A 26,253-nucleotide genomic window follows, 5' to 3' on the forward strand; every position below is an offset into this window, starting at 1 on the left:
AGTGGAAATAATAAAAAAAAAAGAATACGATTTAATAGTTGACAAAGGAGGCAGAGTATGTTATCACCGTAAACAAACAAAAACAGCCAATCCCAATTCCCAGAAAATTTTCAAAGAAGCAGTACAGTCGGATTTAAAAAAAATAGAGTGCCTGTTTGCTTTAAGACAATGAGATTGTATCTTATTTAAATACAAATTTGTTTTGTCAGCAGCATGCCTCTGAGCAAGTGCTTGTTTACACAAAAGATAAGCCCCCATGCACGTTACTGTCGTTGGGCGACATTTGCATTCAATCTTACACTTAACAGATGGGTGAGCGCCGCTCGTGATGGCCGCTTGACAGGCCAGCTGAGCATACTGCCTGCCGCGCGGCTCGGCGTGTGCGTGCGTGTATCTCTTCTGAATGGTTTCAGTTGATTTGACAGCCGCTGTCAGGTGTGCGACAACCATTTTAAGGCTTCAGCAAAGACCGGTGGACCAAAAGACGAATGACGCAGGAAGCTCCACTTGACTTATGACCATTAACGTCCGTCAGGGATTTTCTTCACAATTCAAAATACACCACACTCACACACACACAAACGTTTGGCATATTCGGATTTCGGGTGAAATTTCAAGGAGAACCTAAAATGCACTTTAACTTTTAACTTAATTTGACCTTATATGAACTTTTGAATGTCAGACTTTTCATTTATTCAGTAGGTTTTGCACAAAGTATTCTCTAAAAAGGGTCTAAATGTCAAAATTCACAAGTTTTATTATTTCTTATTTCCAAGGACTGTTCGGCAGTTCAACTAGGTACATCACTAAGGTGGAAAATGACCGACGCATCAGCGAGGGAAAATGCAGGTCCATGGGCACCAAGTACAGTGATGGTACACGAAACATGGAGCAATAGGTCTCATGCTTCTAAAATGGCAAACACGCCAGGATGTAAATGTTTTTTAACCGGCGAAAAGATGACCTCAATTCAAAATTCCTCAAATGGTAAAACGTTGCGAGCTTGCTGAAACAAACAGTCCACACTAAAGCAATTCATGACAATCAATGGTCTTTTATTGTAGTTATAACCATTCTGGAATAATTTGTTAAGCTCTGAATCTACAGATTTGACTTTTGACCTCAGCTGCTTTGCTATTTTCACTGCATAGTTCATTTTGGTATGTTTCAACCTTATTCAAAAATTTTGTAAAATACTTTTTTTTCCTCAAAATTCTACACGCAACACTCCATAAAGAAAACATGAAACTTTTTTTTTTTTTTGGGTGGGAAGGGTGAGAAAGTTGAGCTCAGGTGCATCCAGTTTCCATTGATTGGCCTTGAGATGTTTCTACAGCTTCTTGAAAAATGACTTAAAAAACATTGTCACTGATTAACCTCAGTTACATAAAAAATGATTTGTCAGATATGAGAAAATAAATTGGCTATTGCTATCGCTTACAATAGCGGGTACCCTTTTGTGCAGAGAAACACTCTTTGACGTATTCACTCGCCCTCGTTTTTTTTTTAAGGCAAATTCTTTACATGCAGCACATCGCTCCAACTAAACTCCGCATACTTCATCTTTTTGAGGAATCCCAAAGCGCTTTGAGGATGTTTGGCAAACTGCCAGTAAAAGCCACATTTGTATGGAAAGCCGACGCTCAAGGTAAGCCCCCCCACCCCCCCTCGCCACCAAACAAACAAACAAAAAAAAGACGCTTTTGAAATTGTGATCAACTGGTTGATTCATGCGCTGACAATCCCCACTGGTTTGTTAGCAAGCCTTTGCCCCGAGGTTATGAATTTTTAATGTCAGCTTGTAATTACTAAATTAAGAAGAAAAAAAAAAAGGCTTAAGAGGAGATTGGTGCACTTTCTGCTGACGTGGCTGATCGATACGAACTATTCCCCCCTTCAAACACTTACCCACTGATGCTCAATTAGCAATGAAATGACGATGGATTCATCTCATTTTAAGTCCTTGCTAGAATTCTCACCTTCACATGAGTTTTGCAGCGCTTTTGACACAGGGACTATCTTTTTTATTATACATTACCAGTGCTCTTTTATCGAACAATGACAACCAGAGTGCCCTCGCTTGCATGAATATATAAAGCTGCATTTGGTCTTTTGAGCGTGTGCCAGAACATCGTGTGACCCATCTGGACTCAAGCTGGATGAAGGCTGTACATTCACGTCGAGGTCCCTGGATGCGTAAATTATACAAACGTCAAAATCTGGGGGTGAACTTTGGCCTAAAATGTGCTTTCAATCAACTATGGCTTTCAGTACAAGCTTGGTAACAGATGGAAAACCCAATATTTCACTGATAGAAGTAAATATAAAGAACAGGCGCTGCACTGAGCGCAGTGATGAGCGTGAGATTGTGATGTGCACTGGAGTTCGAAAGCTGTTATGCAGGGAACAAATAGTGTGTTCCACACACTTTCAGAAAAAAAAGTGCATCAGTTTATCCTTAGGGACACAATAGCAGTCTCCATAATGTTCGGGTGGTACCATCTGCTTCTCTGCCTTTTGTCTTCTGGTCCCGGAAAAACGTAGCTACCTTAGAACCTGATAATTAGCCCTCAAGGGATTGAAAATGACACCTAAAAAGATCCCTAGCCACATAAAAAGCCTACCAAGGCAACAGGTTGTGCTATAACCACAAATCTCAAGGTCATTTTAGTCAATTAGAAGCATGGAGAAAGTCATTTCAAGAAAATGCACAATATTAGTAAAAAAAAAAAAAGAATGTTTCTCCTGTAAATAACGCTGGAATATGAAGTTAACCAAATTTGTTGAAGAATGAATAATGCCACCAATACAAAGTGAGCGGAATAATAACTCGCAGATCTCCGCCAAGAATGAGCCATATGATGCACTACTTCCTGATTCACCCAGGATGATGTAAGACAATGTGACCGCACCTTTGCCATCATAATTCGAATAGACAAAATGAAAACAAACCGTGGAATGCCCTATTTTTAATCTAACTCTAACTCCAAATCCGTCTCAAAGCATTCTAAAAAATGCTAAAAATGTGTGACCATCACGTGACCAAAGACGAAAAACAGGAAGCAAACTTCCCATCCATGCTGAGATAACTAGCATAACTACGGGTTGATGACATGATGGTTTGAACCAAGTCTGGGCTCAAACCATCATATCATCAACCCGTAGTTATGCTAGTTATTATGGAGAGTCCGCTACCTGTTTTCTGGGTTTGATCACATGACTTTCGCAACGCAAGCGGGAGTGCAGTTGTGACATTAATTTTCGGTTGACAGCAGAGGGCGATATTGCCAAACAAGGCGGCCCCCTGAGACGGTTGAAAATTGTCAAATTAATTTGATTCATTCCTATTCGATGATCAATCAGGATACCGTGTTTAGACTTGTGGTGGCACATGCAACCTACTCTTACAAAAAATGTTTTGGGTTCAAGTTCCCCTTTAACATTTAGCCGCTAGACTGGATATGTGTGGCAGATATCTGTAATTCCGTTTTGCCTCGTCAAAAACAAGATTACAGATATCTGCACCACAATTTCAGCGAGGATAAATGATATCACTGTTGCCATTCATGTGTTTGGGATCTGTCATTACAGATATCTAAGGTACCACTGTACTTTACTACAAGTAAATACTGGGAATGGAGTTTAAGGATAGGACTCCTCCTAGAGATTAACGGCAGGGTGGAATCAAGTTGTTGTCATGGCAGCACAACAGCACATCAATGAGCTGCGCAAACCTTGGCTCTCTGTCAGCCAAATAGTGAAGACGCGCAACCATAAATCAAAGATGGCGCTCCGAGCTATTGGATGGCTGCCGTTTTAATGTCTCGGGGCCATCAATATGACACCGTGTGAGTCACGGACGATTGAGCGTCGCGGCTCCCCGTGCAGCAGCGGGTCCACCCGAGAGCCGAGACCCCGCCGGTGTTGTGCTCGCTTCACGATCCATTGGCTGCTGCCGGCAGGAAAAGTAGCTGCTTCTATGCGGGATGCCATTATTTCAAATCTTTGTCCAATTATATTAGACTTGCAGGGCCAATGTGTGTGTGTGTAATACATGCAGGGTTGAGAGCAGGACTGGGGGTGTAATCAAAAGTGCTCACCGTCAATAAATATAGTTTGTTATCTGAGGACGACTGGGACTCTCCAAGGAGATGGTGCCAAGACTCTACTTGAGTCTTTGGATTGAAACTTGTCTTTATTTTTGACTCGGAACATTCAAGCCGGGTGACGGTCTAATGAGGTCTTGAGGACGAAAACTGAGTGCCTGTCTTTACGTTTGATTTCAGCGATTTAGTTCTCAGCAGAATCACAGCGTGGCCCTAAGCTTGCTTTTGCAGCACGGCAGTGTTTGAGAACTGGTCCTGCTGTTGTTTTAGTGCCGAGCAAAGACGATTTTGCTTGGAAGTACAGTTGGGCATGAAACAAGCTGAAAAAAAGAAAGGATTGCTATGAGGGTCGACCTTCAGCAAAGACACAGCAGGAGCTCTTTCCCTATGAGAGAATGATAACAGCATTTGTATGTGAGGAGAGTCACTCAATCCATTGTTACCATCAGGCACAGTAAGACAACTGTGGTGTATTTTTAATAGAATCTTATTTAGACATTTTCACAGGACAGCATAGTGCATGTAAGAGAGTGACTGCTTCAACTATCTTCTCTTTGAACTATCTACTTCAATTTTCTTCCACCTCTTATTTCTGCAATTGTATTTGTAAAACTTGGAATCGCAATGTGTGAATACTGACAAATAGCAAAGAAAGAAACTTAGCAAGGATAACAGCGCTGCTCCTTTCATCACAGGATACATCTGACATATGGCCCCGAGTGAAAGTAAGAAGTATGAGGAGTAAGAATATGATCGGATGCTTCGTAATTGTCACAATCTTTCCATGGCGTGGCATCGTTCTGTTAGGATTTCACATTCTGTGACAAAAAGTCAGGGAAAAAAAGAAAACTGTTTGGTTCCAGAAAAATAATCATTCCTAAAAAGTTATGTTAAACATAGAGTACTTATTTTTTAGTTCAAATTTGTAGAGAAATGGCGGGTTTAAAAACGAGTGAAACTGACAAGACGACGGGATTGTACCATTTTTGAAATGTTTTATTCTGGAGTGAGGGTATGGATTTATGATTAAAATTATTAAAAGTGTTTATCTGTTACTAGGTTACTTCTTGGTAGCACTGGTAGAACATTTCCATTGTGGCGGCACCACAATGAAAAGAAGTAGCCGTTTTTCTCACTAGTTTGCATATGTAGTTGTCGTAATAGTGAGCAGAAATCTCATACAGGCGTGACCAAAAAAAATAGCCTTCTATTAAGACAAAGTCATTCTACTGTGCCCTAGTCGTTGTACTAGTGCGCTGAATTCTCTTACTAGTGAGGAAAAAGAGCATACTTGTACATGGAATGCAAATTATCATGGACTGTATGAGGAGTATGACCCAAGTGGAAGACTCAGAGGCAAAAGACTGTTTCAAAAAACAGACTACTTAATAAACAGGCTGGGTTCAGTACTACTACTACTACACTGAATTGTCTTGCTAATGAGGACAAAGCGCGCACTAGAACATGGACCCTGGAAAGTGAATTCAGAGATCTGTTGTTGAGCCATTATAGATGTTTGACGTGTTGTGAAGTGAAGTTTGAAGTGCTGAAGTGCAAAGACTGAGAACTATGTAGTACTTCATTGTGGGGATACAGCGTCAAACAGTTTTTCACCATTTCAGTTTGCCCTTGCACCCCGGCATTAGTTGTCCCCCCCCCCAACTATACAGTGAACTTCTTTATTCACATCAGCAGTTATGCGGTGTAATTGTGACGTGCAGTTTGCTTGCTCGCTATGCATACACTCTGAAATCGCATCTTCCATTTGGATAGTTTGCTGACATGGCTGCTTTAGAGCGCCGTGTTGTCGGCCATGAGTGTGCGCACGGGATACAGACAATTGTGGAATAGTGAGAAGAGGGGAATTTAAAAAATAAATAAATAAAATTAAAAAAAATAAAAAAGTCAGACTTGACAGTCAGCTTGTGGACAGGGGGCTTCGGGCTGGTATGACCACTTTTGAGTGCCTCGTAGTTGGTTGTGAGTGTGCGCACGTCATGCAGAGAAAGACGGACGAGTGAAGAGAATAATTTGAATGAAAACATCGAATAAATGCTCAGATTTCACATTCGTGTCAAACTGGTGTTATGTAGGATTAAAGACAAACGATAGCTTATTAAGTGAAAATGTGTCGCAGAAGTGCCGGCGTGCGTGCGCACACACACACACACACACACGCACGCACACACACACACACACAAACACACGTACACACACACACAAACACACACGCACACAAACACCTGAGGATCAAAACAACTGTGGGGATTTGGAGGATGCAACTCCCATCCGCTATCCACCACAGGCTTTTATCCTCCTCCTCTTCTTTTCATTCTATTTCTCTTTCAGCCTCTCCACTTGTAAGCTGGAGAGTTGCCGGGGTGCTAAACAGCCTCTTTTGCCACATTTCCAAGAACTTCAAAGCGTTTTCAACGCGTATGCTCAGGAGGGGTTCGGGAGGGGCTCCCTGCGCTGGGAGCCCCGCGTTTCTCACGCTGGGTCCCGAGGTGGATGTGTTCCATTGACATTCAACGGAGGCCCCCCACGCCTCCGTCGCTTTGACTTCCAATTTTTTGTCATGCTCGGTTCCAATAATAAACCGCAGTTGTCAGTCTGAAGAGGACACAAAAGGTCGACATATTAATTAAAGTCTTACCGTGCCTTCCGTTTGGCATTTAACACAGCGCCGGCGCCCTTTTGTCACGCCTGCCATGTTTGTGTCTGTCCTTTACAAAACGAGAAGGACTTTTTCTCACCTTGAGAGGTTCTGGGTAATGACAAATTCTCTCACGGAACACAATGAGAACACAGTTTGTCAAGAGACACTGGGATTTTCTCAGCTTTATGTCTGCAGCCACCACATCAACGAGGGCTCAAATTACAAGGGTGCTCAAGAGGGCTTTAAACGCACCGCATAGCATGCACGAATGAGTAATGAGGTCGTAAAAACCGGAGGTGAAGCAAAATCTTGGATAATTTCAATTTTCCCCACTGTGACTAAGTGTCACAGCTTCGTCCTTTTTCACTTGGTGTTTCCCTTTTTTTAATCATAGAAAACAACACCCGAAGACGCAATTAAGTCGTTTTGTGACTGGCGACTGTAACCGCTACATAAGGTGGCCAAGGTGAAGAATGCTGTTATTATTGCTGGATGTGAAAGAAGTTTGTGCTTTCTTCATTTTATCAAACGTTTTTTTCCCCGCATGATTACATAACAGTTTGAAATGCGTACCTGCTCTATTCACAGGCTACTACAGTTCTCTCAGTGTGACCAGGTGACCTGCAGCAAATATCGTTCATACAGAAGAATGGCACTCTTAAGCTTCTGATTACATTCCACCCAACCTTTTAAAAGCAAGAGAATGAATTTCACACTTCAATTAATCAGTCAATTAGAAAATCCATTCATTTTCTGTACCGCTTGTGGTCATTTGAAGTTTAAATTCAGATTGATTACATTTTTGCCATACACTGGAACCCATAAGGTTGGAAACAATCAAATCTGGGAATAGCTAGTTGTTCGGATTTCAAAATTATTATTATTTTTTTAAATAACAATATAATAAGCCATTCCAGACTTCCAAACTGCTGGCAAAACCTTTCAATTTAATCACAGTACAAATTAAAACCAATGCAAGAGTCTGTCGTAATTTTTGTCACAAGTTCCAATGTGCACAGTGATGCTGAAGTCTTAATGTATTGAAAGTGAGTCTTCTTACTTCACATGACGACGTGTTCATATTATTCATTCATTCATCTACCGTTCCGCTTATCCTCACAAGGGTCGCGGGCGGGCTGGAGACCTAACCCTAACCCTAACCCAGCAATCTTCGAGCGAGAAGCGGGGTACACCCTGAACCGTTTGCCAGCCAATCGCAGGGCACATAGAAACAAACAACCATTCGCTCTCACACCTACGGGCAATTTAGAGTATTCAATTAACCTAGCCTGCATGTCTTTGGGATGCGGAAAGAAACCGGAGTACCCGAAGAAAACCCACGCAGGCACGGGGAGAACATGCACACTCCACACAGGCGGGCCGGGATTTGAACCCCGGTCCCCAGAACTGTGAGGCAGATGTGCTAACCAGTCGTCCACCGTGCCGCTGTGTTCATATTATTATCACATTTACTATTTTTTCGCTTTTTTATTTGAAAGACGTCGCAAAAAGACAAAGAAAAAGCAAAATGCGTGCAGTTGGTCCTTTGATTCTCCATAAAGTTACTGTAGGTCTCGTGTGGCGTCCTGCATGACTGGAGCTCAATGCTACCATATAGTGCTTGTATCTTAAGTTTTTGCTCTGTAGTGTTGTGCTGTTTCTTGTATTTGGTCAAATCTTTTGGTTAAATGGGCGAATGGAACTCTCAGACAGCGATCACGGACTTTACCCAAACAAAGCTTCAGTTATGAAAACATCAGTGAAAATCCTGATAAAGATTTCTTGCCGGTGCCAAATTGAAACTGGAGAGCTGCCTCTTCGCTCAACATTTTTTCTTCATAAGTGACCTTGGAGAGAGAAAGAGAGAGTGAGAAAGCCGTCGTGTAAACATCACTGCAGCGCTTCAGTAATTACAGTAGACTTTGCAATTTGGATTCAAGACGCTTCCTCCTCATACTCTCCCTGACCACAGAGTAATTGGATTATTCCCACATTGTTTATCCCTAAATTTCATCATATCTGCACTTGAAGGCGGTGGGAGTATTCCCACAGCGGAGGCTCCTCCCTGCATGGATATGTGCGAAAGGGGAAACAACATTGATCCATTATATATTATCGGATAAACGAAAACATCTTTGCTTTTGCATTGATCTTTTTGGACAAAACTGGGAGCTCAACTCATTACCGAGCAGTAAAGATGTTTTTATTCCCTATACGAAGCAGAAGATCAATACAAAGTGGGATTTGTCAGAGCTGCATTGATTCCACAGTGACAAGAAATCCATTTCAGTCATCAGTTTACTTTTTTTTTTTTTATAATATAATGTATATATTATCATAAATAAAATAATTTGTAACATTTTTATTAATTGTATTATTACTTTGGATTTTTTCACTTTCAAATTCATCCTGCGGGCCAGACTGAACTCCCTCGCAGGGCTGTTTTGTCCCACAGGCCGTATGTTTGGCCTTTTTCATACAAATATCAACTGTGATTTTGACTTTCCCACTATGACACATATGTTTGTGATAGACTAGAACATTGTTTGACGACGTCTACAAAGCCAAAATACATACAGGCTGCTCCAAAAGTCACTACATCAATTTTTTTGCATTTCATTTCAGGTAACATTTGGACAGACATGAGGCCAGCATTATTTGACAGCTTATTCTATTCAGCTCATTCTTTTCCCCATGGCTTGCCAGTTGACCAGTCAAGAAGTTTTTCCCTCCCCGACACTGCATTTCAGCACCAGTTTGAGACGCTTTATGGCTGTCACATTCCTCCAACGTATAGTACAATTGAGGCTGCAGGATCTGTTCTTGACTTTAGGGTGTTAAGTATCATAATCTTCAGCTTGAAGTCTTTGAACAACCTGGACGTTGGTACAGGTAAAGCTTTATAAAGCTCTGGAGCATCGGCTGAATCGAGCTTTTATTTAAGTTGAGTTCCAGTGCAAACAGAATTTCCCTGGCTTTTCGCAAACGCCTAAATTAAAAATTCGGTGGCCTTCCACTGTGTGGTTTGTTAAGAACAGATCTTGTTTCGAGAAACTTACCATGGATAGCGACCAAGATGGCAAATGCTGATGGCCTCACGTCTGTTCGACAGATACCTGAAATAAATAGAAAAAAGAAATGTCTGGTGACTTTTGGCACGCAGCGCATTTTACATTACAAAAATCTCACGGCAAACCACCAAACAAAAAGGACACATACTCAAATAATGATAATGGATAACAATAAGACTTGTGTATGATTGACAACAGGCGGATACACATCTTAATTGTACTGTCTGCTATCTAGAAGAAGAGCATTTGATAGGGTGAATAGCATGCGCGGCTTGCTCCTTAACAATAAAGTTCACTAGCGTTTAAAAGTGGAAATTTTGCACGGCCCGCCTTTCCATCCATTCCATTCTAAAGCGTGATGTCAATGTCATTTGTGATAAAAATCCACATGCCACGACACCGTGCTGTCCTTTACTCAAAGTGAGCTGGCAAGTTCAGAGCTGACCATTTGCCTCTGAGGAATAAAACCCCCCGCGCGAGGTTAAACGGGCTGTCAAGAGACGTGTGGGGTGACGTCTTCTTGGCACAATCACCCCCACGCCCTGAAAATGTATATTCCTTTTAGATAATCCCTAGTCTGGCCACTTCGGAGCGCCTCATTGTTGGCCATGAATGTGTGCATGTCGTGGAGAGAAGGCAGAAGAGCGAGGTAATTGTTTTTCTTTAAAAGTCGGACATGACAGTCACCATGTGGACAGGGGCTTTGCAATGGCATGGCCGCTTTAGACCGCCTCGTCATTGTCGCGTGGAAAAGCCTGCTACGACTCGGTGGGATATATTCCAGCTGCTGGAGGCTTTAAGCTAATATATTTGCAACTCAAACATGCGTATAGGCATAAAAAAAAGATGCTCGACAAAGTAGCATCTACTGTATTTTTCCAGGTCGTCGAAGTGGGATTTGATCGCTAGTTGACAGTTGGTGCTTGGTTTCAGCGCATTTAGCAGACACGCCCACATCGTCTGAGAGCTGAGACAATGGCTTGATTTTTCACAATTTTGAAGCCTCATTTTATATACTTGGAACGTGGAAACATTGAAAACGAAATAGGATTCGGAACCTGTGGTCTGAGTTATGTTTTTGCACGTGTACTCCCGACAAAGAAGACGGTGACGACACGCCCTTGTTCGAAGCGTCTCCAGATGTCATGGAGCCTCATGCTTATTAATTACAGACTATATATCCCGGAGCTGGAAGGGCGAAAATACAATTTGCTGCCACCACAGGAATTCATCCCTGTGGTGTGCTTCTGGCCCGTTTGCAGAGTCTACAGGTGTCTTTCATTTTCATAGGGAGGAAGGGGGGAGGGACGTTGATCCTAGATCCAATTTACAGACAAGATGGAAAGCCAACACACACGTCGGGAGGGGAAAAATAGTTGCAAAGGACGAGTCAAAAGACGTCGGCAGTTCGCAGATTGATGGCTGACAATACCAATATAGAAAGTATACTTTGTCATTTTACTAGTTGTATGATGCTATGGAGAATAGTTGCAATCTAAATAAATACATTTTACATTTTCCAATATATATTACATTTCTTATAATTATTAATAATATTAGAATAGCGGTACTCTCAAGAAATAAGTGTTAGTATTATGAGAATCATTTATCACATTTTGTATTAAAAAAATAAATCTCAAAAAATAAAATAAAACAAAATTATAATGTTTTATATTGCAATAATATTAATAATAATAGAAGTCATAATGAGAATAATTTACATGTTTTTTATTTTTAATATTTTTAAGATAATAGAAGAGTGGTAATCAAGAAATAAGTGATACTATTATAATTGAGAGAGGGGGGAAAAATGGAGCATCATCATATAGGTGCAGTATTATATTTTTTTAAATTGGTGAGTGACAAAACTCCAAACCTCTTGAGAGAGAATCAACAGGTAATTTAATGAAATCTGAAAAAATAAACATATTCGTCATTTTTTTTTTTTTTATGTAGCTATTGATGATAATCTGATGTTGTTGTGCCGGTTACTCTATTTTCATGTTACAACGGACTCAAAGACTCCCCCTAATGTTGTTTACAGTGATTTTTTTATTTTTATTTTATTTTGGGATTCCTGGAAAAGCTTGGGAACAACAGGTCGGAGGGACATGAAAAGTGTGCAGCGTGTGCATTATTAATTTCCAGGCTGTAGTGATCAAAGCAATCGTGCCCTGAATCTTCTTTGCCACCAGACCCACCAGACACCCCGCCTACCAAGCCTGCTTATGTTGACTGACACAGCAGCCCCTGTAACCCACCGCGCCGGAAAAATTCCAATTCCCCCATTGACGGATATCGCATAATCAGTACTGGTTCATTGGGAAATGAATAGCAAGGTAACCAAAAATAAAAACAAACATCATCAGGCATGCCTTCCGCGTCCTTCTAAAACAACAACAACAAAATCCACATTCCCAGTACACCAGGCTCAAAGGTGCGCTTATCCTTAATCTCCTTTGATAGCCCTCATTTTTCAAACATCCCCTCTATCAAGGAGAGGTGGGAAATGTTTTCCCGACTTAATGCACTCACCGGAGAATACAGTGCAGAGGAAGGGAGTAGCGTCGACTAATACATAAAGATGAAGGCAGGCATTTTGGAGACAAAACCAATTACTTTAGCAATTTCCGAGTCAGAGAGTGAACAACGGGTCACTTCACGTAGATTGGCCAGGAAATATAGTATTATTATTATTTTTTTTTTGCTTAAACAGCAGAATCAAAGTACAGTGGTGCCTTGAGATACAAGTGACCTGAGATACGAGTCGTTTTTTTGCTCGGACTTGCATAACAATTAATTATTGTTCCCATATAGCATGGGTGTCAAACTCATTTTTGTCACGGGTCACACTGTAGTTTTGATTTCCCTTAGAGGGCCGTTAAGACTGTGAGACCTTATAAAGTTTAAAGTGGGTTAGTAACAATAAAATATTTGCAAATTTTCAACGTTATTAAAAGTGAAGACAATTTGCAATTTTGGAACAGATTAGAGCTAGAAACATGAAGTAAACGCACACGATTTGCTTAATAAAATGATGCAGCGGGTTGCATTTTGCCCCCGAGTCTTGAGTTTGACACGTGCCATACAGTGACATTAGGCCACCTGTCAGATTAGTATAAATGTTGCCAGCAGTTTGATAGAAACTGGGCCTTTATTTCCAAGCCGTTTCTTTATTCCCCCCACCCCCAAATGGATTAGTTCAGGTACTATTTTGCAATAAAAGTACCAACACACGCAGACTATGTCAATAAAAATGCTAAAAACAGCAACATCTCTTTTAACAACTCATTCCAACATTTCAATGCTATTAAACAGTCCATAACGTTTCCTGTTGGATTGCGGACAGTTATGCACATACTGCATGTGTGTTTAACCCAACTGTGCACTCTGATAAGCCACCTGCCAGGTCTGTTAAAAAAAACAAACAAAAAAAAAAACAAAAAAAAAAAAAAAAGCTGTGAGCAGAATTTGAAAGCTCGAACTGAAACGTTCAAACGGAGAGCAGAAGGGGTAAATTTCAGACTCGGGTGGCGATATCGACCGACCCCTTTCGTACTCATTTGATCCATTGGCAGTAAAGATCTATGAATTGGTGCAGATTTAATTTCTTGTTACAATAAATGAGCAGATAAAGCACCCATCGAGAGTATTAAGAAAGTATCAATTTGCAACACAAGCTGTGTTATTGGGCTTTGCCCTTCGCTGTCTGAAGTGATGGAGTCGTCTATGGAGATGACCCCATTCTGGCACAGCAAGCTACTGGATCATGAATCATTTCTCACTGGGGACTTGGCTGCTGCAGAAGCTTATAAAACTCAGACTGAATGTCCAAAAAGAAAGACAAAAATCCATTTCATCAGAAGACTTTTCTCTAAAAGATACTTATCCTCACGTACTGTAGTTGTGCTTGTGGATGTGAGGGGGAGAAAAAAAACAATGCCGCTTACCTCCAGAGATGAAAATATTCAATTAAACACTTCACAGTCTGGAGGATTTCGCCTCGCTGCAAATCGCCATGAGGGCTATAATTTTGCAAAATGGATTGTTGGTAATTTCCTTCGGCTAGTGCTGAACTTTTTGGGGAAAAACAATGACAGCTGTTTTGTTCCAAGGTTGCGCCAGAATTAATCATCCATTACAGGCAGGATAAACAAATCACGCCGGGATGAGCTTAATGAACAACTTGTGCAAAGTGGAAAGAGTCATTCTTTTAAAACACGATTTGATACAGTATGTAAAGAAATCATGTCGGTAATGATGGGAGAGCAGTGGTGTATAATAAGCGGGAATACATTCAATGTATTAACCTGGTGATTAACATATTCATAAGGTTCTTGGCATCCTCGCACATGGTCATTTGTGACTCTGGTAGTCACATCCCAAATTAACTTGATTGAATGTGGCAGACGATGCACCCAAATTAGCTTCAAAGCCAGAGTTGAAAAGGTTAGTTCAGTAAGTTCATTTCAATTCAGATCCGCTATGACCTTCTGAGGCGCATCGTGTATGCTCCTGTCATCGCCACAGCCCGAGGAGGAGCAGCCATCTACCTTCATTCTCTCTTAATCGGATGCGACAGTGATGTTAAAGTGGCAGTATTCTCCGGGGTTGCACTCGCACACGGCAGCCCGCTTTCTCTGCGAGCTCCTATAATGTGCTAATGGGACCTCAACCAGCCTGCATCACGAGTGAATGCACATCTGAAGAGAAACAGTTACAAGTAGCATGGCCAGTAACGTTTCAGCTACAAATTCAAGATTGCATCCCACCGGGCCTCCTCCATGCCATGAAAGTTGTAAAGGATACATTTTGGACTAAATTCTCAAGAAATAACATTGCTTGTTGGCAATGATTTGGCTACTTACTCCATAAGTAAAGGTCAAGACACCATGTTGGCAACCTAACCCAGCCAATTGACAGCAGAACAATAACGTTGCAATTCCTTTTCTGGAAGTAACATCGCCGCTGAACATTATCTCCAATTACAAGTTCCTCAAAATAAACCTGCAGAACCGCAACACCCTCGCAAGGATGTAAGTCAAGAATCCGAAACATGCCTTACGAGAACCTTGATGATAGGTAGGAAGTTTAGATGAGAGGACGCGCAAGGCCGTAATTAAAAGTTTTAAAAAGCAGGACTTTCTGGAAGGCTTGCATATTTTAGAGACCGCTGCGCTTTTAGCATATTTAAAAAATGAGGATTAACTAAATCTCCTTGGATTTATCTCTGCGAAAGTCAGCAAATACATTGCTTTTAAAAAAGAAGGCCTCATTTTTGAAAATTAATATGATGAGCCTTACAGGGAGTATGGACGTGTCAGTTAAATGAAGAAAATGTTCAATGAGAGATGAAATCACATGAATAAAACCACTACTTTAAAAGTTCTCCCTCTTGATAACCTGAAAGTGTCTTAATATGGCAAAGGGGAGGAGGAGGGAACAGCTCATTTAATAATCCCCAGACCCCCCCTTTCCGCATTCATGTTTGTCATCACTTTGACTATGCACAAAACAAATATTAAATATTTGTGGGATGATTTCCCTTCCGCTGTTTAATTAAAATACTTGCACTTTAAATAAAAAACGTTGACTGCCTTGGCCACATCCACGATACAGTATCTGCTTTAATTACTTTACTTTACTTTAAATATCAGATATGCCACCCTATTTATAAAGGCATCAATCACGCTGTCACTAAATGTGCTTTTTTTTATTGGCAATATTTATCTTGCCATTTGCAAATGATAACAGTGTGAGGCATTGTTTTTTTTTGACGTGACAATGATACAGTAGAGTCAACAATAGCATGCCATGAAACATCTGATATAGCGATGATGTATTAGCAACATTTTGCTCCCAAGCTAAACTAGAAACAACTTGCATATAATAACATTATAAGGTATAAATGAGAAAAAAATGCATTTCATATAATATTATATCATAAATATAATACAAACATGTATGATCGTGATGATATACATTACAATAACTATAAATTATAATATCAGTAAATCCATATGCACTTGGTGTGTGTTGCTAAATTAACAGCTAAGCTGTTAGCACTCAAAATCACAATTTAGGGGTGTTATATAAGATAAACCAGAGTCCATCATTTATAATTCTTTACAATTAAGGTCATATGACCAATTACTGATGTATGAATGATAAAATGTTGCTTCAAAAAATGATGCTTTTACTGAAGCGCTTGGCAGAGTAACTTCATTTATGACTAGCTCCGCACTCATATGTAAGTAATTGGCATTGAAAATATCAGTGAGGCATTCCTCAGAGTTACGTCCTAAGTCCACCTATGTTTGCGTTATACTTTACATGCTTTATCTGGGTCTCTTTACTCATACATTTTTAAGGTATTTTATTCTTTTGATAAAATAATGACACCCACATCTATTCCTTACACCAAACGAAATAATTTGAAGCAACTGCGCCACCTCTGTAACTCTTTATTGAATACAAGGATGCTAGGCCCACGTTGACATTCTTCACTTGTAATTGATTTAACCTGCTAAAAGCAATCCATCAGTGTAAGTAAAGATATGTGAAGCAATTATATTAATATTTTTTAATATACAGTATATGACATGTACACTGTATATTTATAAAAACAATAACAAGTCAATGACTTTGGTGGACAGCAGCCCTTTATCCTATTAGAATAGTTTCGCTACATTACTGAGCAGTAGCATAATCATATCTCCACATTCAGATCCAAAACAAGAGCAATCTGTACTAAAATGACCTTGGCACGGAGCAGAAATTGGAGCAAACAAGTGCGATTTCAAGGCACGTTTTACCGAATAATATGTGATTGGTGGGAAGTTATCATTTAAAATCATTTGACCACAAAAACAAAAGAGCCATACAACTAGTCATAGCGTTCGAAATTCTAATCTAATAATTAATAATAATTGTTAAGTGTTGTTTGTGCTGTCAAAAAACCTGTCAGTTGTGTTAACAGACTTATAGTGAACTGTCTATCCTTCTTATATTGGCGCATTCCCCCTCAAGTAGGCTATTAAATATTCAAATTGAAAATTGGGAACAATTGACGAGGTGAGAGTGTAGCAAGGCAGTTTTTGGCGCAAAATGAGATCAGTGGGATTTGAGAATAATTAGCCATGACTTCCCTTGACCAGACGCCGTCCAAGTCCAAGTCCATCAAAAGTGCCTGAGGTCAAAACTGGTGAAGCGGCTGAACTGGAAAAGCAATGCCTGGGCCCCGGCATAAGATTGGTGCGCTTCATTAGCATCTCGTTACTCCTCAACAAATGAAACTACAGCTAAATTGGAGCTCATTTTTTAAATTTATTCATGGCATTGTGATTACAGCCGAGAATGTGGGGGAACTGGCCCCTTGTTGATTTACAGTCGAGAAGCTGGACTAATTTGTTTGTAATCTATTAGAAAGTTAACTTACTGTGACTCACGATCAGAAAAGAATTGCAACAGCAGTTATTTTAATTTACAGTGTATATCACTTCAAAATTAGGGTACATGTTTAACAATAGGCTAGTTATAGACTACTGACAACAATTTTCAGCAATATATGTTAATCCATTTCAAAGGTTTATGCAATATTTATCTAATTATACAGTACATTCAAAAACCACATCCAGTGAATAAAATTTCAATATGCATAATGTGAACACAAGTAGAACATTACCTCGAAGGGCACCTCACTGACATGTTCATTACATTTTGCTTAAATATGAGTACAAATCATTTTCCTACAGTAATAAACAGTTACACAACTGACCACAGTTTTCATCTTAATATGGGCTCAGTATTTATTACTGTCTTATATTTTCCGTTAACCCTTCATTAATGATGAGCTGCTGCTGTGTATAATTGACAAAAATAAGTTCGATTCTAACAGAGAAGACAGCAATGACGCCAAATGAAGGCTCACCATTTGGAATGGATGACTTGAGGCTTGCTAAAGGTGTAACAGACTTGTAATAGCTCATTTATAAAAAAAATTATACACCCTTATTACAGTGTGATTAATATAAATTTTGAATAATTGAAGTAGGCAATATTGCAGAATTTTGAAGGTGCAGTTGCAAAGCTAAACCACAAGAGAGAGTACTTACCAAGGTGACTTATAAACGATGAGTAGAGTGTGTATAGCCTGCTGACTCAGCACAATGATGAAGAAGAAGAATCATCTCCCATCTCTGCCTCTTGTACAGAACTCAGGCACTGGGTTGGCAAAAACCAGAGGAATTTAATTCTAATAGTAAAATATATGTCTACATATGTTAGTCAATTGCATCAAGGTTTAGCTCACTCACCTTTGCATCTGCTTGGGAGTGATCCCAAGCAGGCCTGACGGCATGCATTCATCACGCACTCACTTTGACTAAACAAATAGTTTTTCCGCCTCCTCATGTGTCACAACGGTGCACTATAGCAAACCGCAAATGAACGACGACGCTCGGCCCGTCGTAAATCAGACAGAACTAATCGAGTCCTCCCACTTAAACAGATGAGTCTCTGCTGTTGCCAAAAGCAAGTCATCACTTACCAAGTTTAAAGGATGTTGTAAAATATACACTAACACAAAATAATGGAGTTCTTTGGAGGAGCTTGTTTATATGGGTGATGACGTCCTGGTAAGAAACAGACAATTGCACTATAAATGTATATTTTCGATGAAAGGATGTTCAAATGGACACAACCAGTGAATGAAATTTTAATAACGCTTACACCAGAATGTTTAACTAGAACATTAGTGGCCTTTGGATTTAACCCTGAGGGGTGTGTCACTATCATTTATCAATAACTATTATTTGAATATGAGTACAAATTAAGCCTGAAATATCTTTAATGTACCAAATATGTGGGTAAAATCATAATTTAATCGAGTAATTAATTATTGAATCAGAATCAGATAATCCTTAATGCTTTTAAATTAAGACCAAATATAACCCTTTTGTGGCAAAATATGGCATCTTCACGATTGCGTATCAGCAATATTTTGCAAAGGTGTTGCTGGGCAATTAATGTATTCAATTATTAATTGACAGTACAAGTGCGAGGCTAAAAATTGGAAGTATATATCAATGAATATGTGAGTTATTTTCTGTAAATACATTGTTCCCCCCATATCACGGTTCATTGTTCATGCTCCCGCCATTTCGCTCATTTTTTAAGCAATATTTTTTTTTTTTACAGTATACTTAATTATTGTAATGCCTGAACATATGGCAAAGAAGAGCCACAGTCACCGATCCGCTTTTCAGCTGTTTATTTAACAGTAGGACACAAACAAAAAGAGCACACATACACAGAATGTGTTTGAAAAATGGGTTTTAATATGTTTAAGCATGTTTAAATAAGTTTAAATGTGTTACGAGCACCTATTGTGGGTGGGTCTGCACCATATCCCCCGGTTATGTCAGATTGATGTTTGATTTTAATGAAGCAATAAGAGAACACAAGCGACATGCTGTCTTGTCTGTGGGAACGCCACTGCCTCCATGGCAACTGAAGCCCTTGAACCGATGAATACAATTCCTGTTAACAAACCAAACTAATTGTTTTTTGTTGGCTGCACTCTAGTGTATACCGTAATGTTGATATTAAATTTATTGTATGTTCAGTATTTTTTTTTTCTCCTTCTTCTGCAGCATCCAAGTCGTCTATTTCTATTACAAAGTTTCCATGCCAGAAAACCCCATTCTGGCATGGACACCAAGGTGTCTGTAGCATCAACAAAACGGTTTCTTAGATACTCCTGATACAGAAGTTAACGTACACCTGGAGCTGGACCAGGAGACAGTCTAACATTTTCCCTGGGCGTTGAGACAAATTAATAATTAACCTGCATGCAATCTGGCCTCGCAACCACACCCCAGCACCACCTGTGTTAAAAAAGAAAAAGAAAAAAAATATACAAGCTACAAAGGAGTGAAGAATATGTGCTGTGTTGTAACTTTTTTTTTTTTTTTGTAGCGCAATCTCATTATACAAAATACACCAAAGTGTCTGCTATCTTAAGACAGTCTGATATTACTGCAACTGGTGTTGTAAATGTTACAATTTAAAAAGGTAACGGCACAAAAATCAAAAGAATTCACAAGAGACTGATATTTTGTTAATTTAGGGTGTTAGATATATGCATCATAATGGGATGCCAAATCATTTTGGGTTGACATTTTGGAGGAATTCTCCCGAAAATGAAATTAAAATGTAAAATATACAGCCAATGTTTGAATTCAGGACAGACAAGTTGTAAAAGATTGAAACGATAAAGTACAAAGTAAAAAGAAAAAAATGAGACATCATTTGAAAAAAATACAACTAGCTCGAATGTGCACATCCAATGAAAAGCAAAGCGGGCTGTGATGCGGTACGAACGGCACTCACGCAAGAATTCCAAGTCCAAGCCAGCCAAGTCTCCTGTTGATTATTTACTAAAACAACAGCATGCAGAGTCAAAGAGATTGGAATTTCGCAACACCTTCAGTGTATTCAGCATGGATTATATTGGCACTCCCCAGATATGCTACGAGAATATAAATCTCTCAAAAAAAGCACAAAGAGGGCTCAATCAGCAGGCCCGAAATAAGCGCAAAGTGCTTTAAAATTGATGATACTTTGTTCTGCTGAAGATCATGCAAAACTCCTCCCCTAGAAGAGTGCTCACCCATCTCGTCCGAGCAGCATATCAAATGACGGTAACATGAGTATTGCCTCAAGCAAAAGCAAAACCCAACCTGATTAGCGCCTGACTCAGCCTTTGTATCTTCAAGAAATTGCTTTTTGCTTCTTTGTTTTGGTTTCTAGACAGCACCAGCTTGGCAAGCCGTGTAAACAATTACTGCATTTACTTGGACAAATTGGGTGACTGAATAAGTTTAGCCTCTCCATTGTTTGATATTTCTATTTATAGTCACTGGTTGTAATTCAATATTTGCAACAGCTCGTTTGGTATTCAACAAGAAAGAATGGCTTATTGTTACTTGTTAACTTGTACAAGAAGTGTGGTAAATAGGATGAAAAGGATGAAAATAAACAGATATTGAGGGCTTGCTTTGATTTCGTATTATTTTAACCCAGCTGTTATGTTGCGGGTCAAATTGATCCGGTGAGAAATGTATAAAGTAAAAAAAAAACAAAAAAAAACGCCCTATACATAAGCCCTTTTCTGACTGTAACTATATGTAGTCGTATACAGTTTTTTTAAAATTATTTTGACTAAGCATGCAGAGGGTCACAATGTCCCATGAACATTTTTGGTATGCCAAATAAAGAAAGGGAGGTTAAAATGCATTCATCGATTACATGATCATGATGTCTAATTGATGCATATGGGTGTTTTTACTTGACGAAATAAAGTTTGATTCATCAAACGCACTACTGTACTTCTTGTGGATGCCCTTCACACTCCCTAATTCATAAGTAAACTAGCCAAAAGATTTTTTTCAACCATTGCGAGGAGGCTTTATTGATCTTTTAGGACAGAGTTTTGTAGAATGTTTGCTGGGACATTAATCCTCATAAAAGAAGGTAATCAGCTGCGCTAGAATTTCCTAGCTCAGTTGGATCTGCTGAGTTCTATGAACCTCCCCAGACTCTTATTAAACGCCAGTGAAAGTTAAGCAAGGCACCGACTCCCAGAGCGCCACTTTTCACTGCGACAACTCTCCTTGCATACCCGCATGTGTGTGATCTGGATCTCAATGTGGAGTGCATCGCATATCTACTTAAGTGGGGATCATTTAGAGAAAGACATTTTTTTTTGTGTTCTTGCCACTCCTCCTGACATCTTGCCCAAATACTACGAAGCTCAGTTTGGCATTTCCTTTCAACAGTTGGCTGTGGGACCTGGCGGACTCGTATTTAGACCAGGTAAGAAACATTTGATTCTACATTTATTTTGAATATCATTTGAGGGGTAGTACGTTTAATGGAAGTATAGAAGTATACTATTTCTTATTTTAAGCTAAAATTATCCATAACTAGTAATACAATTTCAATAATGAGTTACAATACCTTATCAATCAGCTTCTCTGTGTCAGTTGTTCTCTGGCAGTCACTTAAAGTATCATCACTGGCGTCGGAGGGAAGGCTTCACTATCCTTTCTGCCTTTGCGGTCTACAAAATATGCCAAAATAATTGTGTTACCAGCATAAACTTCAACTAATCTACACAAAAATATTGAATTTTAAATTAATTACTTATAACTGTATTAAAAATGGACTCAATTACAATCTAGATTATAACTAGGCGAAATATACTAACTGATCCATGACGACGCATGGTGACACATGGTTAATCCCCAAAATACTAGTTATTTGAAATCAAGTTTTCAAAACAAAACGAGGAAGAAGAGAAGATTATTCTCTATTCATTCCCATCTACGGGCAATTTAGAGTCTTTAATTATCCTACCATGCATGTTTTTGGGATGTGGGAGGAAACCGGAGTGCCCGGTGAAAACCCACGCAGGCACGGGGAGAACATGCAAACTCCACAGAGGCGAGGCCGGGGATTGAACCCTGGTACTCAGAACCGTGAGGCAGACGCTCTAACCAGTCACCCACCGTGCCACCAGAAGATTATTCTAACCCCTGATATTCAATTTCAGTTTAGAAACTGTTGCATTCAGGATTAACCTAATTTTTTTAAATAGCTGTCCACTGGAGTAACCGGAATGGACCAGAAGGTTGGGGGGGAATGCTTGAAGCAAGTGAAATGCTCACAAAAACTGACATGTAAGAAGAAATATCTTGGCAGACCAACATTGAGCATATGGAGTCTTGATTTGAGATACTCAATCTTGGTTGAATTGCTGTTTTTGCAGGTGACCAGTCCAGGATGTATGCTGCTTCTCGCCCAAAGTCTGTTGAAATCAGCTCCAAATAACCTGTGGTCCTAGTGAAGAGAAGCGCTATGAAAAATGAGTGGATGAAATAAAATGTAATATTTTCCGAACGCTTACAAATTTTATATGACCATTTCTTTGAATAACGAATTTCACCTCAAATTCTGCCCACAGATTGAAACTGTATGTAACCACAAGAATGAAGATGAGTTCTAAATTGAAGTCGCTTGTTGTGCTGCTAATCGTCATAAACCTATGCATGTTTTTGCACGATTCTCTGTCAGAGTACTTTTTGTATGCAAATGAAAGAGAGGATGACCCCTGGTTCACGCAACGCTTCGACAAAGCCGTCGAACCTTTTTTAACCGTGGAACACAAACTTTCAATGCATGCTTTCAAATGGTGGAAGGCGAGTACGGCGAGTCTGTCTTTGGAATTTAAAGTCATACTCAGTTATCACTACGGGCGGCCCTTCTTGTCTAACCTGCTTCTGTTGATGCAATAGCAGTTGCAGCCGATTGAAAGGCAGAGCTTCGATGACTACCAAACGGTAGTTGACGCCTTGTTGAAGACGTTTCCGGCCATCTCGAAGGGAGCAGAACCAGGCCCGGCAGAGCGCTGCAGGATGTGTGCAGTGGTGGGCAATTCTGCTCATTTGAAAGACAGTCGTTATGGACATCTGATAGATATCCATGATGTGGTGCTGAGGTATACCAGATACAAACATTTTATTTGAACAAGTTCGTGTTTTGACATGAGTTCGGTCACGATCGTTTTTTTAAAAGGCCAACCGAGGGCAGTCACTCCCACCCCTCCCTCATTGACGAATGGATTTACAATGTGTAGTTGAACACATTAATGTATAACGTTATTGATCAGCGAAAATGTACCGTCATGTGAAGACTTTTCAGTCAAGTTCTGAGCGCTACTGAATGCCATTCTAATTCCCTTACATGTAATGTAATGCAAATACTATAATGCAATTAAATGTCCTTACTGAATTACACAGAATGAACAAGAGTCCCATCAAAGGCTACGAAGAAGATGTGGGCACCAAAACCACACACCGCCTCATGTATCCGGAGAGTGCCACAGACTTAGACAATATCACTCATCTTGTGCTGTTACCTTTCAAGATCATGGACATGGTGTGGCTCCAAAAAGCCCTCACGACAGGTTTTAAAGGAGAGTGAGTCAAATTATTATCTGCGGTCATTCTTTGCCTTTATCGATTCGGAGCCAATACAAAAGATGCATCAGGAATGAATAAATATGGCGATTGATTGAAGGATCAGAACGAATTTCAGTGGTGAGTACAGAGACTTTTGGGAAAACATGGCAGCCAGGCCAATCATAGTTTACACACCTATCATTTTGTGGTACTTTTCTTCAACCATTCTATTAGGGTCGATCCCACATTTTCTCTTGTGTCCTTCCTGAAAGCAAAGCAACACACCCTTAACAGATTTAATCTCTTGCCCAGTGTCAGACAAATAAGGAAAGCACATACAACACATACATATCTAAATGTTGTGATTTCTTTCCCCTACTATCATAAAAAAACAACAACAAGAAAAACATAAGCATGCGTCTTCAATTTCTGGGATTATTTTAAAAGCACATACTACATCCACATTTTGTGAATTTTAAACAATTCTGAAAATACAACGGAAATCCTATACTGTATATCCCAACTTGTTTGCTTTTTACCCATCCATCCATCCATCCATCCATCCATCCATCCATCCATCCATCCGCTTCTCCTCACTAGAGTCACGGGCGTGCTGGAGCCTATCCCAGCTATCATCGGGCAGGAGGCGGGGTACACCGTGAACTGGTTGCCAGCCAATCGCAGGGCACATACAAACAAACAACCATTCACACTCACATTCACACTTATGGGTAATTTAGAGTTTTCAATTAACCTAACATGCATGTTTTTGGGATATGGGAGGAAATCGGAGTGCCCGGAGAAAACCCACGCAGGCACAGGGAGAATATGCAAACGGTCCTCAGAACAGTGAGGCTGACGCTCTAACCAGTCGGTCACCGTGCCGCCTGATTCATTTTCCTATTCATTCAAAATAAAGAAAAGCAAGTATTTGTATTAACTATCTACTATCATCTTCCAAAAAATAAAAAATAACCCCCCCCCCCCCCCCCCCCCCAAAAAAAACAACAACTGAAAATTCAAATTCGAGTCCCTTTACATAGAGGTTAATCAGCCCTTTGTGTTATTTCCACAAGGACATACCAGCCAGTTCGGGCCAACATTCAGGTGAACAAGAGTCTGGTGAGTATTATTTTCAAAGCCCTTTACATTTTTATCATGTGAAATCAGAACGGCTCATTTCACTTCATCAAATAGGTGATGGTGCTCAACCCAGGCTTCATAGCGTATGTTCATCGAGTGTGGCTGAGAAGAAGAAGTGGGTATCCCTCCACAGGCTTCTTGGCTGTGATTCTTGCCCTCCACATGTGTGAAGAGGTGGATGTGTTTTTTTATTTTATTTTTTTGCATGTCATCTTATTGTAATATTAAGCCACTCATGGATATGAATCACTTTATATAAATCCTGTATTGGGATGGATCCTCAAATACAAATTAAATGAAAATGTACTTTTTTCTTTTGTTAACCATTTTAAAATTCAGGTTAAAAATGTCTTTACAGGTTCATGTTTTTGGTTATGGAGCAGACAGAGACAGAAACTGGAGTCACTACTGGGAAAAACTCAAGAATCCAAACTTGGGAACCGGATTGCACTATGGAAAACAGGAGTACTATTTGATCCAAAAGCTGGCCGACCGAAAAAAAATCAAGTTATTTAAAAGGCGTTTTACAAAATCTTAAAAACAACCCTCAATTTTTGCCATTGTGAAAAAGTTATTTTCAATAAAACAAGACGGATATTTTTTTGTTCTTTAGCATGGTCTCCAAATATGATTGTGAATTCAATCTCAATGAGAACAACACGATGTCAGCTATGCGAAGTTGAGCTACATCTACTGTATCTACAACGGTAGTGGTTTCAAACTTAATCAGAGAGAGGGCAGAAATTAACAACATTTCACATGAGAAATAATTTGTTATTTCAGAAGTCTTGAGAAATAATTCATACAGAAATATGAATTTTCTTTTTCCAAGCCATAAGAAAATGTTGACTTTGTTCTTGTAATATTATAACTTCGTCGTAATGAGGACGTAAACAGTACTTTTACTGTGTTACATTTGGCTACCTTCTGCTCGCTCCTTTGACTTTTATCAATCTATTATTGTTTGCACGATCTATGTGTTTTGGTCTGTCCGTGAGACCTCTGCCTCAGGCGCTGTCGCATTTCAGCAATCCAACGGAACTACGAGTGATGTTCAAGTCCATTTGAGCAGTCAAATGAAGTGAGGCAGTCACATGACCGCACAAAGTCTCCAGGGCCTCACACATGCATAGTTTTCAAAGTGACACATTTTCACAAACCACAAAAACTACAGAGAAAAGAATGGCTATGTAATCTCCGCCTGGTGAGCCTATTGTATTGTTTCCTGAGTGTAAACACAGAAAGATAAT

General features: G+C 39.7%; 1 protein-coding gene and 1 long non-coding RNA gene across 6 annotated transcripts; one reads left to right on the forward strand and one right to left on the reverse strand.

Moving 5' to 3' along the window:
- Window positions 1-7,745: 7,745 nt before the first annotated feature.
- On the reverse strand, window positions 7,746-21,932 carry LOC133471355 (uncharacterized). 3 transcript variants are annotated; one of them, XR_009786198.1, is made up of 4 exons: window positions 21,858-21,932; window positions 17,951-18,059; window positions 9,825-9,881; window positions 7,746-8,612 (listed from the first exon to the last, which is right to left on the reverse strand). It is a non-coding gene; the product is annotated as an uncharacterized LOC133471355 (long non-coding RNA). The 3 variants fall into 3 exon arrangements; XR_009786197.1 differs by lacking the exon at window positions 21,858-21,932 and adding an exon at window positions 20,229-20,513; XR_009786196.1 differs by lacking the exon at window positions 21,858-21,932 and adding an exon at window positions 18,152-18,382.
- On the forward strand, window positions 21,561-25,615 carry LOC133471354 (CMP-N-acetylneuraminate-beta-galactosamide-alpha-2,3-sialyltransferase 1-like). Of its 3 annotated transcripts, none has more exons than XM_061760810.1 (9): window positions 21,571-21,713; window positions 22,498-22,579; window positions 22,669-22,784; window positions 22,864-23,107; window positions 23,195-23,397; window positions 23,699-23,878; window positions 24,937-24,982; window positions 25,058-25,177; window positions 25,362-25,615. In XM_061760810.1, the coding sequence occupies exons 4-9, from the start codon at window positions 22,889-22,891 to the stop codon at window positions 25,539-25,541; spliced, it is 948 nt and encodes a 315-aa protein (XP_061616794.1). In that variant the 5' UTR covers window positions 21,571-21,713; window positions 22,498-22,579; window positions 22,669-22,784; window positions 22,864-22,888; the 3' UTR covers window positions 25,542-25,615. The 3 variants fall into 3 exon arrangements, with proteins under 3 accessions (XP_061616795.1, XP_061616794.1, XP_061616797.1); XM_061760813.1 differs by having other exon boundaries at window positions 21,572-21,713; window positions 22,864-23,098; XM_061760811.1 differs by lacking the exon at window positions 22,498-22,579 and having other exon boundaries at window positions 21,561-21,713.
- Window positions 25,616-26,253: the final 638 nt, after the last annotated feature.

Source organism: Phyllopteryx taeniolatus, chromosome 21, assembly GCF_024500385.1.
Source record: "Phyllopteryx taeniolatus isolate TA_2022b chromosome 21, UOR_Ptae_1.2, whole genome shotgun sequence".
Taxonomy (NCBI): domain Eukaryota; kingdom Metazoa; phylum Chordata; class Actinopteri; order Syngnathiformes; family Syngnathidae; genus Phyllopteryx; species Phyllopteryx taeniolatus.

Coding starts and splice junctions, on each gene's coding strand:
- LOC133471354 (XM_061760811.1), top strand. CDS start 22,889: ATGAAGATGAGTTCTAAATTGAAGTCGCTTGTTGTGCTGCTAATCGTC. Junction 23,398..23,698: donor ATCCATGATGTGGTGCTGAG/GTATACCAGATA, acceptor TGAATTACACAG/AATGAACAAGAGTCCCATCA. Junction 25,178..25,361: donor CCCTCCACATGTGTGAAGAG/GTGGATGTGTTT, acceptor ATGTCTTTACAG/GTTCATGTTTTTGGTTATGG.